The 16,714-nt window shown below is 61.0% G+C and overlaps 1 protein-coding gene across 1 annotated transcript in view; it reads left to right on the forward strand.

The window, feature by feature from the left end:
• The first annotated feature begins 285 nt into the window (after positions 1–285).
• The window catches only part of STK32C (serine/threonine kinase 32C), a 30,072-nt gene continuing 13,643 nt past the window's right edge, over positions 286–16,714 (forward strand). Inside the window, exon 1 of the mRNA XM_040991700.1 lies at positions 286–639. Within this exon, the coding sequence (XP_040847634.1) occupies positions 378–639 (262 nt within the window). The 5' untranslated portion in view covers positions 286–377. The remainder of the gene's footprint in view (positions 640–16,714) is intronic.

The following is a 16,714-nucleotide window of genomic DNA, read 5'->3' on the forward strand; positions in this document are numbered from 1 at the left end:
GGGCGGCGCGTCTCACCCGGGCGGCGCGGCTGCGGAAGCAGAGAGGACCCCCAGGACTCCGCTGGCCGCTGCGCTCAGGGCCGCGGCGCTCCCGTGCCCGGCCTCCCCGGCGCACCGACGTAGCCGAGCGGACCCTCCGCCGCCCCGGCGCCCGGGCCCGCGGCCCCCCGGCCCGGGCTCGGTGCAGGCCCCGCCCCGGCCCCGCCCCGGCCCGCCTCCACGCGCTCGCCCGGGCCGCGCCCGCCGGGCCGCCCGCGAGCTCCGAGCGCCCGGCTGGCTGGGCGCGCGGCGGCGCTGCCGGCCCTTCGGCTCCCGCGCCCGGCCCCGGCGTCGGCCATGCTCCCGAGCCCGGCCGCGGCGCGCCCCCCGGCCCCGTGATGAGGAGCGGCGCCGAGCGCAGAGGCAGCAGCGCCGCGGCGCCCCCCGGCTCGCCGCCCGCCGGCCGCGCGCGCCCCCTCGGCGCCGACGCGCCCCTCGCCCAGCCGCCGCCCGCCGCCGGCCCGCCCAGGGCCCGGGACGCCGGCGATGGCCGCGCGCAGCCGCGCCCCCTGTTCTCGTGGAGCAAGTGGAAGAAGAGGATGGGCTCGTCCATGTCGGCGGCCACGGCGCGCAGGCCGGTGTTTGACGACAAGGAGGACGGTGAGCCGGGGCTGGCCCCTGGGCGCGCCGGGCCCCCGGGGCCCCTCCACCCGTGGCGCGGAGCTGGCGGGCCGAGGCGCGAAGCCACCCGCGCTGCGGGGGCTCGGTGTTTCTATTTCCTAGCGCTCGCCCGCCCCGGGGCGTGCGAGTTGTGAAGTGGGACTCGGGTTCCACAGGTGGCGCGGGGGCGAGAGGCAGGGAGATGGATGGGTCTGGGCTCTGGGCCGCCCTGGAGGCGGGTGCGGCGTGAGGTCCCCAGGTGAAGGCTCTGGGGTGTGTCTGGGGGTGCCTCCGGGATGGTGCCGCCTAGGGTGCTGTCACAGGCGCGGGCAGACGCGCCGGGCTTCTTTCTGCAGGCCTTGCCTGTTCACATCTTAGACAGTGGACATTCGCCTTTCCCGTTGGTGGGCGTCTACCCAAGTGGGCTGGGTCTTTTTCTGTCAGGCCCCAGCTTTGTGTTTTTAGTAAATCACTTTAGCATCGCAACAGTGACAGGTGACCTCAGCCCCTGCTGGTGTCCGTGGGGCTACGGCCAGCAGTCCTCAGGGCGCTGCGGCAGCTGGGACCCTGCATACCATGCTGGGGTGTGACACTTGCATCACGCGTGTAACACACCACACGAGTAACACAGGAGTGGGAGTGAAGGAGGCACGCAGGGGCAGACTGGATCTGTGAGGTCAGCTGTGGGTGCTGGTTGCTCCCGTGTCCCGGTGCCTAGTCCGGGATGGCAGACGCCGGACCACGCGGTGCAGGGTGGCTGTGCGTGTGAAGGTGCGTGCTCCACCGTGGCCTGGGTCCCAGCTCAGGGAGCCTTCCAGGAAGGGGCGTGGCCCGGATTCTCCCTCCCGGTCTCTCCTGAGGCCCGGCACAAGGAGGTGGCGGTGCCATGCTGGGCACTGCATGGTTACTATGGCAACAACAGACCATCTGATGACTCTTTTAGATTAAAAACCTAATTACTGTTTTGCCTGTGGTTTCCGGGCAGTGAGAGGGCAGCTTAACAAAGCGCCAGGTAAATCTCCACCCTGAGCCGTGCTGTGCATTCCTTGGGACACTGTCCTTACGTAGCAGGCGTGGGGCAGGGGCACACGACAGGGCCACACACTCCTTTTCCCTTCCTCTGTGAGGAAGTCCACAGGAGGCAGGAGCTGGTTCGGGGCTTGTGGAGCTGGGCGGGGCTGGGCAGGACCCTCTGCTCCCACCTGCTGTGGTCCCGAGAGGCATGCCCAGCACCGTCCACTGAGTGCTAGCCTCTCCCAAGGGCTGTGGCCCCCATATGGGGTCGCACCTGGCTTGGGTGGGGGGGTGAGGTTTTGTGGGAGCCCTCTGCAGTGGGAGTTAGGCTTTGAGAACCCAAGGTTCTAATTTCAGGGGTGAGGAGTGGGTCTGCTTAGAAGAGAGGGTGTGGGGCTCAGTGAGCGCCTGTGCCTGGGTGCCTTCGAGGAATGCATGGCCCTTCCCTGTGGAAGCTCAGCTTCCGCTTCTTTGCCGTTTGACCCTGCTGGGCACCACGGCAGCTCTGTCAAGCATGCAAGTCGTGGTGTCTTGCCATGGAGCGTTTTCCTGTTGGCTGAATTGGCCACCCTCATTCCTAACTGGGCCTGTGTGTGACACTCGATGGACGCTGGCCCCTGCCCCAGGAACTACAGTTGATGCAGAGTAGTGGGGAGCGGTGGACTCAGGCACCAGCTGGGTGTCTGTCCCCCACAAGGTGGACCTTCCCTACCTCCTGGTGATGGACGCGAAGGTTTCTGCATTTGTCTCCGAGCTGCTGGTGCGGATGTGTCTGCACCTGGCGTTCTTGCACAGGCTGCACCTTGGGACTGGTGCTGGCCAGGCGGAGGACTCCTTGGGAGATGTGCAGAGTACAAAGCAGCCCCTGCCCCATGCACTGGGTGTGCAGTGGTGTCCACCCACGCCGGGGCACCAGACGTGGGGCCGTTGGGTTCAGTGAATGGAGTCGTTAGCAGGGGTAGGCCGCTGGGCTCGCTTTCTGAGTCCTCACTCCTGTGTGCCCTGGAAAAGATGGCATGGGTGCTGTGCCATTTCTTCGGCTACAAACGAGATTAGAGCCATTTTGCACAGTTGCTTTTTGCGTTTTCCCACTCCCTCCATCCTGGCCGTCATTTCCCTCCCCTCTCACTCCCCTCTTCACATGTAAGGCGTACTCTTTCACAGCCTCTCACTGGTTTGCCATTTAGCCTTTGTCGCTGCGGCTTAGTTGTTGGTGCAGTTGTGTGTGATTTCTGTGTGGTCAGCTTCATCCACACCTGCCTGGGGAGTCCTCCTGGAGCAGTGGGCACGTACTCCCTCTCGGTGGTCTGTGGGTCTGCTTTGTACCTGAAACATGGCAGTCCTTTGGCCACAGCATGTGACTGATCCTGGCTGAGCATGGTGTGGGCATTTGAGTTTGAGCCCCATCTCGGTTGCAGTTAATGCTATCAGCCCCCGACGGCAGGCCAGTGTCCCCACTCTGTGTCTGGACTCCTCCTGGCTCATGGCTCCCAGCCACTTCTGAGGCCTTTTGTGTGGCCCTGGCCTCTCCCATGATGGCCCAGACCTGCTGTTTCCTCGTGCCGCCACCCAGAGCACATAGAGCTGAGTGACGGTGCCCCGTTTGAGGGACGCATCAGGAGTGCGCTTGAATTTCAATCGATGCCTTTGTCCTTGCTGCCTGACCTGGGGGAGGGTGCCGAGGGTGGAGGTGGGATTGCTTCGTGCCCCTCCCCGTCCACATGGGGACTGTGGTGGCCGTAGTTGCCCAGGACCTGCGCCAGCTGGTGGATACTGGTTGCAGCAATGACCCCGGGAGTCTGGGAGCCTGGGAGCCTGGGATCTGTGTGTATGAGAGTTGAGGGGGCGTGTAATCCCAGCCCACCCTACAGCTTTGCTCTCATGCTTCCTGGACCTGCAGGTTCCAGGCGGGCACCTGCATCCCAGGTGGGCCTTCAGGCAGCCATGGAGCTGGACACAGCATCTCCCGCCCCCGCCCGACAAGGCGGCTTTGGGACGGACTTGCGACCAACTGTGGGACTTTTTTATGTAACAAATGTCAGCTCCGCGTGTCTACCCATCTGGTTGTGCATTTTACAATGCTAAAAATAAACTGGCTTTTCTTTTAAAAATTTAACCACCCAGCTTTCTGGTTGAGAAGTAAATGGAAAAAGGCATGAGAGGCAGTTTTTGCTGGGCACAGTTCTTCTCGGAGCAAACAAGGAACTCCAGGGCAGTCAGAGGCGGCCAAGCCTTGAAAGGTTGTCAGGACAGCTCTGACCAGCTCCTCACACAGGAACAGCTCCCAGGTCGGCAGAGGCCTGGGACTCTGCAATTCAGACCCTGCTGGTCCTGGGATACTGTTTGAACAGCAGGGATCCAGTGGTGGACAGTGGGGCCTGTGGTTAAACACGGCCAAGATCCCAGCCACCCCAAGGGACTGCCCCCTCCCCAGCCTAGATGAGCCCAAGCCAGCTGCTCCTGGCTGGGCCCGTGGGAAGCCCTTCCTTGCTGTCTGACCCACCTGGCACTTGTTTCAAAGTTGCCAGTGAGTAGCCAGAACTGAGACACTGTAGCCTGTGGTGTGTCCTCTGCTTTGCTCTGTCTCAGGCAGCTGTGTCACCAGGGTTAGTGTGCTGTTCTGGACATTGTGCCTGCACCTGCTCCTGGAAGTTACACCCAGCTTTGTCTGACTCCAGTGCAGATATGGGGATGCCAGTGGACAAGGGTGGCTGAGTCCTTCTGTTGTAGAACTGTGGGTAGGACTGGCCTGTCCTGTCCCGGCTGTGGCCCACCCAGCCCCACTGTGGTTCACCTTGCCCTGCCCCACTGTGGTCTGCCCTGCCTGGCCATTGTCTGTCCTGCCCTGCCCCATTGTGGTCCACCTTGCCTCACTGTGGCCCACCTTGCCCTGCCCCGCCAAGCTCCGCCCTGCCCTGAGCTGCAGTGCCCCACCCTGCCCCACCTGTGGTCCACTTTGCCCTGATGTTGCCTTGTCCCATCCTCCCTAGAAAGCTCATGGCTGAGTGTAGGCCACTGCTGAAATGCGTGTCCCACTGCTGCTCTTGGGGACAGTCAAGTGCAAGGGCCTGGGCTGGTCCTCCTGGCCCCTGCCTGCCTGGTGCCCATGCCTGGAGCCCCCTGGACACACCTCCTGCCAGGATGACCACCGGCCTAGATGTGACCCCTGGATGGTCACAAGCCCAGCCACCCCTTTCCCAAACACAGCCTGGCCCAGCCTGCTGGACAATCATGGTTGTGGTCTGGGACAAATTGGGAGAATTATTGTAATTAATACAATCAAGGTTATTTTTAAAAAGCTGTTTCATCCAGAAACAACTTAACTGTGGACTTGAATTTGTTATTTTAAAAGCCAAAGCAAGCACAGAGATCTCAGATGTCTGCCCTGGCCCCCTCGTGCCTTGTCTCCCTGGCCACCCCGGGAGTCTTGACCCATCTTTGCTGGCTGCTGCACATGTGGAAACCCAGCATGCTATTGGTTAAGTTCTGGAGCCAAGGAGGCAGCGTGGGGGGAGCTGGTGTTGCCTCCAGCTTATTAAAAATAGGAGCCCCGCACTTTCCCCAGCTCCGGTGCGGGCCCCTCAGCTCAGAGCACGTGGGGATAGCTGTGATGGCAGTGAGGCTCACGCCTCCCAGTGGAGGAGGCTGTGCTTGGGGCCCACTGTGCCTCGCGTGGGTGCCATAGCAAGGCTGGCGATTCCTGGTACTTGTGTCTACTCTAGGCTTGGAGTCAGTGCCAGGGGTCCATAGCTGGGGAGGGGCCTGGCCCCCTGTGCTGAGGTGGCTGCTGGGAGGGGCAGTGCTCAGTCATGGGGTCCTGTAGGGGGAAGGGTGCAGGGTGGCTGTGGGTGAATCGCACTGTGCAAGGTGTGGGGTGGCCCTGGGGGCATCGCATGTGTGCAGGGTGTGGGGTGGCCCTGGGGGCATCGCATGTGTGCAGGGTGTGGGGTGGCCATGGGGGCATCGCATGTGTGCAGGGTGTCGGGTGGCCATGGGGGCATCACATGTGTGTAGGGTAGCCATGGGGGCATCACATGTGTGTGGGGTGGCCCTGGGGGCATCGCACGTGTGCAGGGTGTGGGGTGGCCCTGGGGGCATCGCATGTGTGTGGGGTGGCCATGGGGGCATCACATGTGTGTGGGGTGGCCATGGGGGCATCGCATGTGTACAGGGTGTGGGGTGCCTGTGGAGGCATCGCACGTGTGCAGGGTGTGGGGTGGCTGTGGGGGTACCGTATGTGTGCAGGGTGTGAGGTGGCTGTGGGGTCAGTCCTGGGTGGATGCCATGCCTGGTCTTGGTCTCAGTGACCGGGGCCAGCAAAGCAGGTGGAGCCTGGGAGTGCCCCGGTCTGGCTGTTGCTGCCCCGGCATGGTGATGAATGGTGTCCCCTTTCCCTCACACGGTGCCCTGGTGTGATGATGAATTTCCTGCGCCCCCGTGACAACCGTTTCCCTGTGGTGCAGTTGTTATGTAAGGGGAGAAACCGCTCCCAGTCGCCCTGCCTGGAGCTTCTCTTGCTGGGGCACGAGGTCCGTGGTCTGACACTTGAAGGTTTTTCTCATGAAGTTCCCATGGACATGCAGAGTTACAGGAAGATGAGGAGGCGTCCACACTCCGACGACCACCCCAAATCCCTGGCTTGTCCTGCGGCATTGGTCCTGTGATTGGTGTTCATGTGCCATTGGCTTCCTCAGGGTTCCTGCACTCCTCCTCTTCCCCGGCACCCACTCCTGGGCAGGTGCTGAGCTGACCCCAAGGAGCCTGGGCTGTGGAAGTCTCCTTGTTAGGATTTGCCCACCCCATGTGGCACCGCGGGGAGGAAGCTGCGTGTGTAACCCACGTATGGGTTCAGGCTCCTGTCCCCGTGGATTGTGTCTGCCTAGAATCCTGTGGAATGACCTTGTCCTTGCTCAGTTGCCGTGGACTCCTGGCTGTGTGTGGTACTTAGCACTGTGACACTTGGCTGGTTCCTGACACTTCAGCTACTTGGGATGCCGCTGTGTGGCTTCAGGCACATGTGCACTCCTGGTCCACTGAGAAGCTTTCCTGGGTTTTCTTCCCTAGGAGCCCCTTTGCCGGGGTGGACGAAGGTGACAGTATGCTGTTAGGATTAAGGACCCTGGCTCCCGGGGAAGGCAGGCCTGAGACTCCCAGCCTGGCATCACTTGCCCTGGGTTGCAGGACCCATGGACAGGTTATGTCATCTGGGAGCTGCCCTGGGTACTCTTCCAAAGACACTACCCCTGGATCCCCACCCGCCTCAGGCATGGCTAATGTGTGGCCAGTACGTGTGAAATAGACATGCTCTCCAGGGCCCCGTGTGAGCACAGAGACACTAGTGTTGTCCCAGCATGGCTGGCCAAACCCTGGCCCCGCTCCTGGGAGTAACTGCTGCCCAGCCCTGCCTGGAGGATCTGCGCTGACTGCCCGTCCTCAGGTGTCCTCAAGTGTTAGCCATTGCCCACCTGCCCACTGTCACATCTAGCCCTCCCCATATGCAGCCTCACTGTGCTGCTGACCCCCAGGCTGTCTCCTCAGGCTCTTGGTCCTTGTGGGGAGGACTGGCACTGAAGAGCTGTCCCAGGGCTGGACACTAGGGGGAGGGGTGCAGCTCAGCGGGGATGGCCATGCCAGGGCTGGGCGCTGTGGGGAGTGTGGGTGGCATAAGCATGGCCCTCCAAGGGTTGAGCCTGAAGCTAGGCTTCTGTGTGAAGGGGGACTAGGGAGGCATTCTGTGCCCTCTGCCTGTGCCCTGCTCTGGCCTGGGCGTTGCCCTGTGTCTCCACCCTCTCCTGGTGGCGGTCCATGGTTCCTAGCCTTACTCTTCTTGGACTTGGGCAGATACTTTGTTTATCTGAAAGGCAGACTTAGAAGATGGAGAGGTCTTCCATCCAGATGGCTGCAAATCAGGCTGGACCAGGTCCAAGGCAGGAGCCAGATGCCCTCTCTGGCCTCCCATGTGGATGCAGGAGCCCAGCACATGGGGCAACCTCTGCTGCTTTCCCAGGCACATTAGCATGGAGCTGGATGGGAAGTGGAGCAGCCTGAACTCACACTGGTACCCATATGGAATGCTGGGGCCAGTTCTACGTTGAGACCTCCCTCTGCCTGTTGCATCTCCTTGTTGAGCTCGCCCCTGGCTCCCTGGCCGCTCTTCCCGCTGGCCACTCGCAGTTTCCAGCATCCTCGCTGTCCTCTGCCGGACCCCTCCAAGGCCACTTCCAGGTGCGGTGCAGAGCTGGCCTCCTCCGCACACCTCTTGTGAGCCAGGCGCTCTGCGTGTGTGGGGACGCTCTGAGTGACAGGCAATGGTGATTGTTGGCGGTCATGTTGGCGGTCCATGGGGCTCAGCTGCTCCTTGCTACAATGGCCGGGACCGGCAGGGCCTCGTTGGCTCCCAGCTGGCTGCCGTGGCTCTGTCCATCCTGTGTGGCTCTGGCTACTGTCCTGTTGTCACAGGGTGGAGCTGGGAGGCCTCTCCACATGGGTGGCTTGGCAGCGGGGCAGCACAAGGGCTGGCTGTGGTGGGTGATGTGTGGGGGCTGCAGGCGTGGCTGTGTAACTAAGAGGTGGGGGCTCCACAGGGAAGAGCAGCGTGGGCTAGACGCCAGACAAGGCCTGTGCCCACCTGCCCAGAGCCAACAGGGCCTGAGCCCCCTAGAGCCAGGCAGGGCCTGTGCCCCCCTAGAGCCAGGCAGGGCCTGTGCTCCTTCCCCTCCCTTCCCCTTCCAAATCAGCCTGAGCCCAACCCTGAGTGTCTGCAGTGGACCTCTGTGCAGGAATCTCATGAAACTGCTCACCAAATGAACTCAAATTCCTTTTAATTAAAGACCTCGATTCTCCAGAGGACGGGCACTCACTCCTCAGCAGAGCAGCGTAATTGGAAGGAGCCTGAAGTGGCTGTGATTACACCTGCTGTCCAGTGGCAGCTTCTCAGGCGAGTGCAGCTCTGACACAGCTCCTTCCTGTGCCGGGGAGCTCCACGGCACGGGAGGTCCTGTTGCAGGGTAGAGTAGGGCCACACGCCGGGCTTCCCTGCACACGGACATACACACACACACCCCAACCCCCAGGGACACACAGATCACACAGCTACACACACAAAACCACTTGCAGGCCATGGGCAGGTGTCCTCGGCAAGACTGACCTGAACGTCTGTGCTGGGGAAACCTTGGGGTGGGACAGGTGTGTTCACTCAGGAGCTACCCGCAGCTTTGCCCTGTGGTGCCTTGCTGCTCATCGGCTTGAGCCAACGTGGATGTGGAGAGAGACATGCCCGAGTGCTCGCGGGAGGTGGTGGCCCCGAGCAGAGAGGGCCAGGGGCCTGGGGCAGGGTGGGGTGTCAGCGGTGCCTCGGCGGTGGCAGCTCATGGTGGGTCTTGGAGTCTTCATTGTCCACAATGGCCTTGGCAATCTTAGGACTTCTACAGGTCACACTGAGTTTGAGCGGCACGTCCGTTTCTGTTGAAATAAGGATGCGGGAAGCATGTCGGTCACTTCTGGGGACACTGGCTCAGGGTGGCGTACTTGCTTGCTCTCCTGGTTTCTAAGTGCCTCTGTTCTTGGTGGCAGGTGTTGGGACGTGGGTCCAAATGTCTTGTACCAGATCTGTCCCAGTGGTTGCTTGTCTGTGCCGATCGGAAGAAGCATTGTTCCACTGTGGAAATGCAGCATGTCCCAAAACTCAGTTTACATCACCAGTTCTCTCGTTTTGGGGCTGTGACCTGGAGCTGACAAATGAACCCAGTGCTGTGGCTGCTCCTGCCTTTGGAGACACCCCCACCCCCCACAAACCTGGGGCAGGAGCATGCCTGCAGCCACTGGAGCTGGCTATCCGCTGTTCTTTGGGGGGCCTGGGGCAGAGGAGAGCCTGTCGATTTGGGGGGAGCTTGGTGGTTTGTTCTTCCTTATGGCCGTCTGTGCCAGCCTCTCTTGGCCTCCTTGCCCGCTCCCCACTAGGGGTTCTTCAGAGATTGGGGGGTCTGGGGGTGGGGGGCTGCCTGTGTCCTGGAGCCAGGGGTCCTTAGATTCCCCGGCCCTTGCCCTACCCTGGTCTTTCCCCTCCTCCTCTTTGCCATTTGGATGGGTGTTGGATCTCAGTTTTGCTTGGCATTTTGGGCACATGCTGGCTTACGGCTGCCGACCTGCTTGTGGATGTGGCCCTGGCCAACCTGGGTCTGCCCTTGGTCATCCATACCTGACTGACCTCTGGCAAGTACAGTGGGCATAGTGGCCCCGGTGGATCTGCATCCTTTCATTGTTGCAGGGGTGGGCGCTCCTGTGGTTTTCTGGGGACGTCTAGGGTTTCTGTGATGCTGTGGCTCAGACCACGACGGCTGGCCTGGGGTGCCCTGGCCATGGCTTAGGCCATGATGGCTGGCCTGGGGTGCCCTGGCCATGGCTCAGGCCATGATGGCTGGCCTGGGGTGCCCTGGCCATGGCTTAGGCCATGATGGCTGGCCTGGGGTGCCCTGGCCATGGCTTAGCCCATGATGGCTGGCCTGGGGTGCCCTGGTCTGTGGCTCTGGCCCGTGGCTCAGGCCACGACAGCTGGCCTGGGGTGCCTTCCTGGCTTTCCTCAGCCTCACGCTATGGTTTCAGGTGTTGCTGTGTTTGTCATGGACTTGGTATTCCCTGCTCACTCCTAGCTTTCTGGTGACTCTTGGGGCTGCCCCGCCATGGTCTCTGTGGATGAAGCCAGTGTCAGTTCTCCCTGTGTGACTGTCGGGGACCCGCAGCATGAGCTGAGCGGAGCCCCTCCCGGAGTGCCGCCCGCGCTGGCAGCCGCCTGCTGCCTTCCGTCTCCCTTCTCTGCGTGCTGGTATTGTTTGCCCTCATTAACGGCTGCTGGAACTTGCCTCGCGCTTCCCCGTTATTTGTGGTGGTGGTAAGATTTCCTCTTTCATTCTGGCACTGATTGATTAGGGGATATTACACCAGCCTGGCACTCCGCAGTTGGTTTTCCGGGTTGCTGAGTCCTCTTGGCTGCGTTCCACGGGTGATTGAGCATCTGTGTTCACTGGGCTACACCGGGCTTGGAAGTCTCTCGCTCCCAAGTGTGAGCTGGAAATCTGCAGTCAGGACGAGTTGGGGCCTTCAGAGGGCACGGGGCAGGGGCCTGGCCCTTTAAAAGTCTTTATTTTGTATTTGGAAGGTAGAATGACCCAGACATGGGGACATGGAGAGAGTGAGCAGGTCCACCTGTGGACTCACTCCCCAGGGGGAGGCAGCAGTCAGGGCTGGGCTGGGCTGCAGCCGGGAGCCTGCTCCAGATCCCCCTGTGGGTGCAGGGGCCCAGGCACTTGGGGCTTCCTCAGAGCATCAGCTGGGAGCTGGATGGGAAGTGGAGCCACCCATTTGGGTACTGGGGCTCCTCCTGTCTGTCTCAGCAGCCACACCCAGCCCAAGTGACCACACCCAGCCCGAGTGTCCCACACCTAGCTTGAGTACACACACACCTAGCCCATGTACACACACACCCAGCCTGTGTGACCCACACCCAACCCGAGTGACCCACGTCTAGTTGAGTACACACACTCCCAGCCAATGAACACACACAAGCCTGTGTGACCAACCACCAGCCTGTGTGACCCACACCCAGCCATGCACTTGCACACAGAACCTACATGTGTGCCTCTCATTCACTTCCCCATGAGTTGCAGATTCATGCTCCTTCCGGGGATCGCCATATACCTTGGCTGAGATGACCATGTGCCATCCAAGGTTTGGTGTACTTCCCTGCCATTCATACTAGGGTTACTGCATGGGGTGGCTGATGAGCTGTGCCCTGGGAGCAGGGTCTTGGCACCTTACCCAGTGCAGCCACTTGGCCTGTCCCTCCTCAAATCTGGAGGAGTGGCCTGGTGGCTGTGGTGTTAAGCTGACCCCTGGTGGCTGTGGTGTTGAGCTGATCCCTCTGGTGGCTGTGGTGTTGAGCTGATCCCCCTGGTGTCTGTGGTGTTGAGTTGATCCCTCTGGTGGCTGTGGTGTTGAGTTGATCCCTCTGGTGTCTGTGGTGTTGAGCTGATCCCTCTGGTGGCTGTGGTGTTGAGTTGATCCCTCTGGTGTCTGTGGTGTTGAGTTGATCCCTCTGGTGTCTGTGGTGTTAAGCTGACCCCTGGTGGCTGTGGTGTTGAGCTGATCCCCCTGGTGTCTGTGGTGTTAAGCTGACCCCTGGTGGCTGTGGTGTTGAGCTGATCCCCCTGGTGTCTGTGGTGTTGAGCTGACCCCTGGTGTCTGTGGTGTTGAGTTGATTCCCCTGGTGGCTGTGGTGTTGAGCTGATCCTTCTGGTGTCTGTGGTGTAGAGCTGACCCCTGGTGTCTGTGGTGTAGAGCTGACCCCTGGTGTCTGTGGTGTAGAGCTGACCCCTGGTGTCTGTGGTGTAGAGCTGACCCCTGGTGTCTGTGGTGTAGAGCTGACCCCTGGTGTCTGTGGTGTTGAGCTGACCCCTGGTGTCTGTGGTGTTGAGCTGACCCCTGGTGTCTGTGGTGTTGAGCTGATTCCCCTGGTGTCTGTGGTGTTGAGCTGATTCCCCTGGTGTCTGTGGTGTAGAGCTGACCCCTGGTGGCTGTGGTGTTGAGCTGACCCCTGGTGTCTGTGGTGTTGAGCTGACCCCTGGTGTCTGTGGTGTAGAGCTGACCCCTGGTGGCTGTGGTGTTGAGCTGACCCCTGGTGTCTGTGGTGTTGAGCTGACCCCTGGTGTCTGTGGTGTTGAGCTGATCCCTCTGGTGTTGAGTTGATCATCCTGATCCTCCCTCTGCATTAATGCATTTTACTGTTGTTTTTCTCCAGTGGGGACTACAGTGGCTCTAGCACATTACTGCCTTTTGCAAAGCTGTGGTCCTTGGTTACTCTAATCAGCACCAATAATGAATAGCACCTAGCGCACTGCCTGCATCAGCCCCTGGGGATGAGGATTCAGAGCAGGTCAGCCCGAGTGGCCTGTCTGGTGGTGCAGTGGGCTCAGCTCCAGCATCCCATATCAGAGCAGTGGTTGGGGTCCTGGCTGCCCTCCCTGGATGCCCACCTCCCTGCTGGTAAAGCTGGGCAGGCAGCAAAGGGTGGCCCAGGTCAGGGTTCCTCCCCTCCATGTGGGAGACCCAAATGGAGCTCCAGGTAACTGGCTCTCAGCTGGCCCAGCATATGGAGGATTTATTTGCTCTGGTTTTCTCTCTTTCACTCCCTGGGAAAAAGAAGAAAAAAATGTCTTCAGTATGACTTGGAGTAAAAGCGTAGATGTTTTGTTGCTTTCCCATCATTCATGTTCCATAAGAGGGAAGTTGCACACTGCCTCTCTGGGCGTTTGTTCACAACTCCAGCTGGACGGAGAACGAGTCACCTCTGACCTCCTGGCCTCGTCCCAGCGTGGTTCTCTGCCTTTAGCTTTTGCAGGCCATGTTGCTGTGCTCAGTGCTCCCTGTGGGCAGCACCCTGGAGGCATGGCCACTCATTCCGTCTTCACCTACTGTCCTGTGGAACTGCATCTGGTGGAGGCCAGCATCATCTAAAGACACCACAGGCCCAGGGATGTTGGACCTGCTGCCACCATGGCTGGAGCCAGCAGCAACAGGACAGTCCCTCTACCTCCTTGCATGGGAGGGCCCTTTGCCAGTAGTAACAGGATAGTTCTTGGGGACACTGTGGTGACCCTGGCTCAGCTCCCACCATCGGCGTTATGTCCTCTGGAGCAGGATGTCCTGTGAGAAGGCCCGTCACTCCTGGGGATGCTGCCACCTCAGCCTTTCCCTGGGGACTACATGACCATCTGTGCTGACCTCTGGATGGCTGAGCTTGTATCTGCCAAGGGGGCACTGGATGGCAGGTGCTGGGCGCTCCCAGTCCTGGATGCCAAGACACGTGCGTTTGCATGGGCCAGGCTTGTTCTGTGGTGGGAGCAGAGTCTGTAGGATGGGTGCTTCCACTGGACTTGGTGGAGGGTCACCCCTCCCAGCTGCGCAGCCTGTGAAGTCCTGTCTGTGTTACGTTGGCCGCAGATCTGCCGATCTCCACATGGTGGCTTTTTGTCAAGTCTACACGTTTCATCAGAGAGCAGCAGCCAGAAGTGAAGCCAGCAGGGATCCTGTAGTAGCTCGCCTGTGCTGGGTACCTCTCACCCTGCCTGGCGTGGGCTGAGGCACTGTGTGGCCTGCGCCTGCTTCCCATACTGTTGGGCTGGCCTGTATCTGCAGCTCTGGGACCTGGTAGAATGGTGTGGGTCTGACTGTGGTCGCTATCAACAGCCTGTGCTAGTGCAGGACCCGTGCCTGCCCTGACCACTTTTCCCAAGTGTCCCCTCCCACTCCCGCCAGCAGCATTCAGCAGAGCAGGGTCTCCGAGTGGGTGAGGTGGACAATGGCCCAGCTGGCAGATTCTACCCTGGCAGGGAGTGTCTGTCAGATGAAACACAGAAACCTTGTTCAGGATGCGTTTGCCTCTGTGTGGTGTATACACAGCACACACAGGCCCCACCACATGGAGACCCACAGGTGAGCAGGTGCAGAGCCATGCACAGGCTGTGGGCCTGTGGGTGGCCCGCAGGCCATCTGCAGACCCTCAGGTGTGGGGGTGGGCCTGTGGGTGGCCCGCAAGCCGTCTGGGTGTAAGGACACCCATGCGCCACCCAGGCTATAAGCAGACGCAGGAGCTGACACTGTTACCATAGCAACATCCTGAGCTGCTTTCCCAGTTGTGTGGGACGTGGGGCGCTGCCAGGTCACTGCTGTGACTCCAGGACTGTGGAGCCTCGAGTGAGGTGGCACTGGTGGGGGCTGGGTGTCTGAGATGGGGGACTGCAGGGTCCTTGTGTCCCCAGAGTGCAGCCTGTTCCCTGCTAACCTTAATGTTCTGGAGAAGGGTGGCCGGGAGTCTCTTGTCCTGCCTGTCCCTTGCCTCTGTCCAAAGCTGTCTCTAGCAGGGCCTCCCCAGGGTGCAGCTGTGACCGGGTCAGAGCTTTGCTCAGCTGAGACCAAGGGCCGGGCCTCATGTCCAGACTGGGTCCATGGGCCCTGGCTTACTGCAGCACTGGTGCAGACCCCAAGGGAACTGGGCAGGCTGGGTGTGTCCTGACTGCGGAGGGGGCGGGAGGGAGATGCTGCCGGGCTGTGGAGGCCTTGCCTGGGAGTGCCTGCCCTGTTTCCAGGGTGGTCAGTCCAGCAGGCCTGCAGGCTGTGCCCTGGGGCAGAGGCCATGACAGTCCCTTCTGTCCACTGCTGGTATCCAGCACAGCCCATTGTTACAGGACAGGGGCCTGGGGCTGTGAGCTGGTGAGTGACCAGCCTGCTGTGCCTGGGGTGAGCAGCAGTGACAGACAAGTGATGCTCCCAGCATGCCTGCCCTACCCCTGGCAGTCCTGACTCCTCACCTATTCTGAGCCCCCAGGGAGGGACCTTCTGGCCAGGAAAGTCCCCCTCTCCCCTCCTTGCTGGGCTCGTAGGCCTCAGTGGCTGGGCATCTATGTGCTGCACAGCGTGTGAGGTGGGAACCCTGGCCTACAGGGCCAGAGGAGGGAACCCTGCCCCATCCAATTCCCAGGCCTTGAACCTCCTGTGAGGGGGCTTGCTCTGGGCACCTTCCTGGGGTCTGTAGGGACCTGGCTGGAGGGTCAGGCCTGCTGCTTGTCCTTAGCAGGGGTTGGCGGGCACAGGTACAGTGAGTCCAGCTGCCAGGACCCTGTGCCTCTTACACAGTGGCCCCATACACTCTTGGGAAGCCTTGGGGTGGGGGTGTCCCCATGTTGGCCCCAGGTGGGGCTCCCTGTCTCTCTCCTCTTGCCCCCCACCCTCGCCCTCATGACTTTGCTGCTGCTCAGGGCCGCAGGTCTGGGCTGTCTTCCTGCAAGGACCAAGGCTGAGGGATGTGGGAGGCCTTGGCCTGGCTTCATGGGGCCCAGCCCCTTGGCCTGGCCACAGTGACCCTGGGCCTCCTGGGGAGTGTCCCATGCCTGCCCTAGGCACCAGGTGTCTAGGCTGTGGGGTTAGGGCCAAGGCCTTGCAGCACGGTCTGGGGAAGCCGTGGCCGGGGAGCAGCAGGAAGAGGGGTGTCCTTTCCTTGTTGGGCTGGGCCTGGGCACCTGCCCCCTGTGCTGTACCAGGCTCCAGGTACTCCTGCCACCCACTCTGGTATCCACTCTGGCCACTGTGGCGACTCCTGGCCATGTCTGCTCCCCTCCCCTTGGGCCCTGGGGAGCTGTGCTGTGGCTGGCCAGGAGGCCGCATTGATCGAGCTGATGGATGAGGGTGGAGAAGTGCTGGCTCCCAGCACCAGGTGGTTCTGGGCAAGATGGGGCGGGGTCACAGAGTCTGGGAAGCCAGCACTGACCATGGCTATTCCCGAGCCTTCTGGGTGAGACAGGATGGAGTCACAGTGGCTGCTTGGCACGGTTCACTGGCAGTGACACTGGAGGAGGGAGGGAGCAAGATGCTGCCTGGGCGCACTCCTGGGCAGCAGGAGGCAGGACCCTTCTGGAACCCCAGGAGCACAGCAGCTCAGCTGGGACATGACCTATTCTGGGCTGGGAAGGGGCTGTCCTTGAGCCATGGGTCCCTGACCTGCTGCTTGGATATGGGGGTGGCAAAGGCAACAGCTGGGTCCTCATGGGTGGTGGCCATTACCTGGGTGTGACTTGGAGTCCAAGGTCGGAGAAAAGCAGATCCCCTGCCCTCCCAGACTTGGCCTCTGGGTCCTGAGATGTCCTGAGCACTGGCCGGGGCCTTTGGCTAGGGCTGGGCATCCAGCAAGGGGCACAGGACCCGCCTTTCTCTGCTGCTGGTGTGTGTGTGTGTGTGGAGGGGTCCTCAGCTTCCCATATGTGAAGTGGGTACAGCCTCAGCTGTGGCCCCACAGGTAGCCACAGTGGCACCTGCTGCCTGTAGGCCATGGGGAGCTGGCTGGGGTGCCGAGTGTCCCTAAGGTGTCTGTGTGGCCTGGCCACAGGGTTTTCCTCTTTCCAAGAACATTCAGAGCTTGGAGGGAGGGGTCATATGACAGCAGGAAACGGTGGTTAGCATGTGAGGCCCCAAGATACCCCCTCTCCAGTGAGACCCCTTCCCAGTGTGGACCAGG

The sequence above is a fragment of the Ochotona curzoniae genome, unplaced genomic scaffold (assembly GCF_017591425.1).
Source record: "Ochotona curzoniae isolate NIBS_2020 unplaced genomic scaffold, NIBS_Ocur_1.0 contig_66, whole genome shotgun sequence".
In the NCBI taxonomy this organism is placed as follows: domain Eukaryota; kingdom Metazoa; phylum Chordata; class Mammalia; order Lagomorpha; family Ochotonidae; genus Ochotona; species Ochotona curzoniae.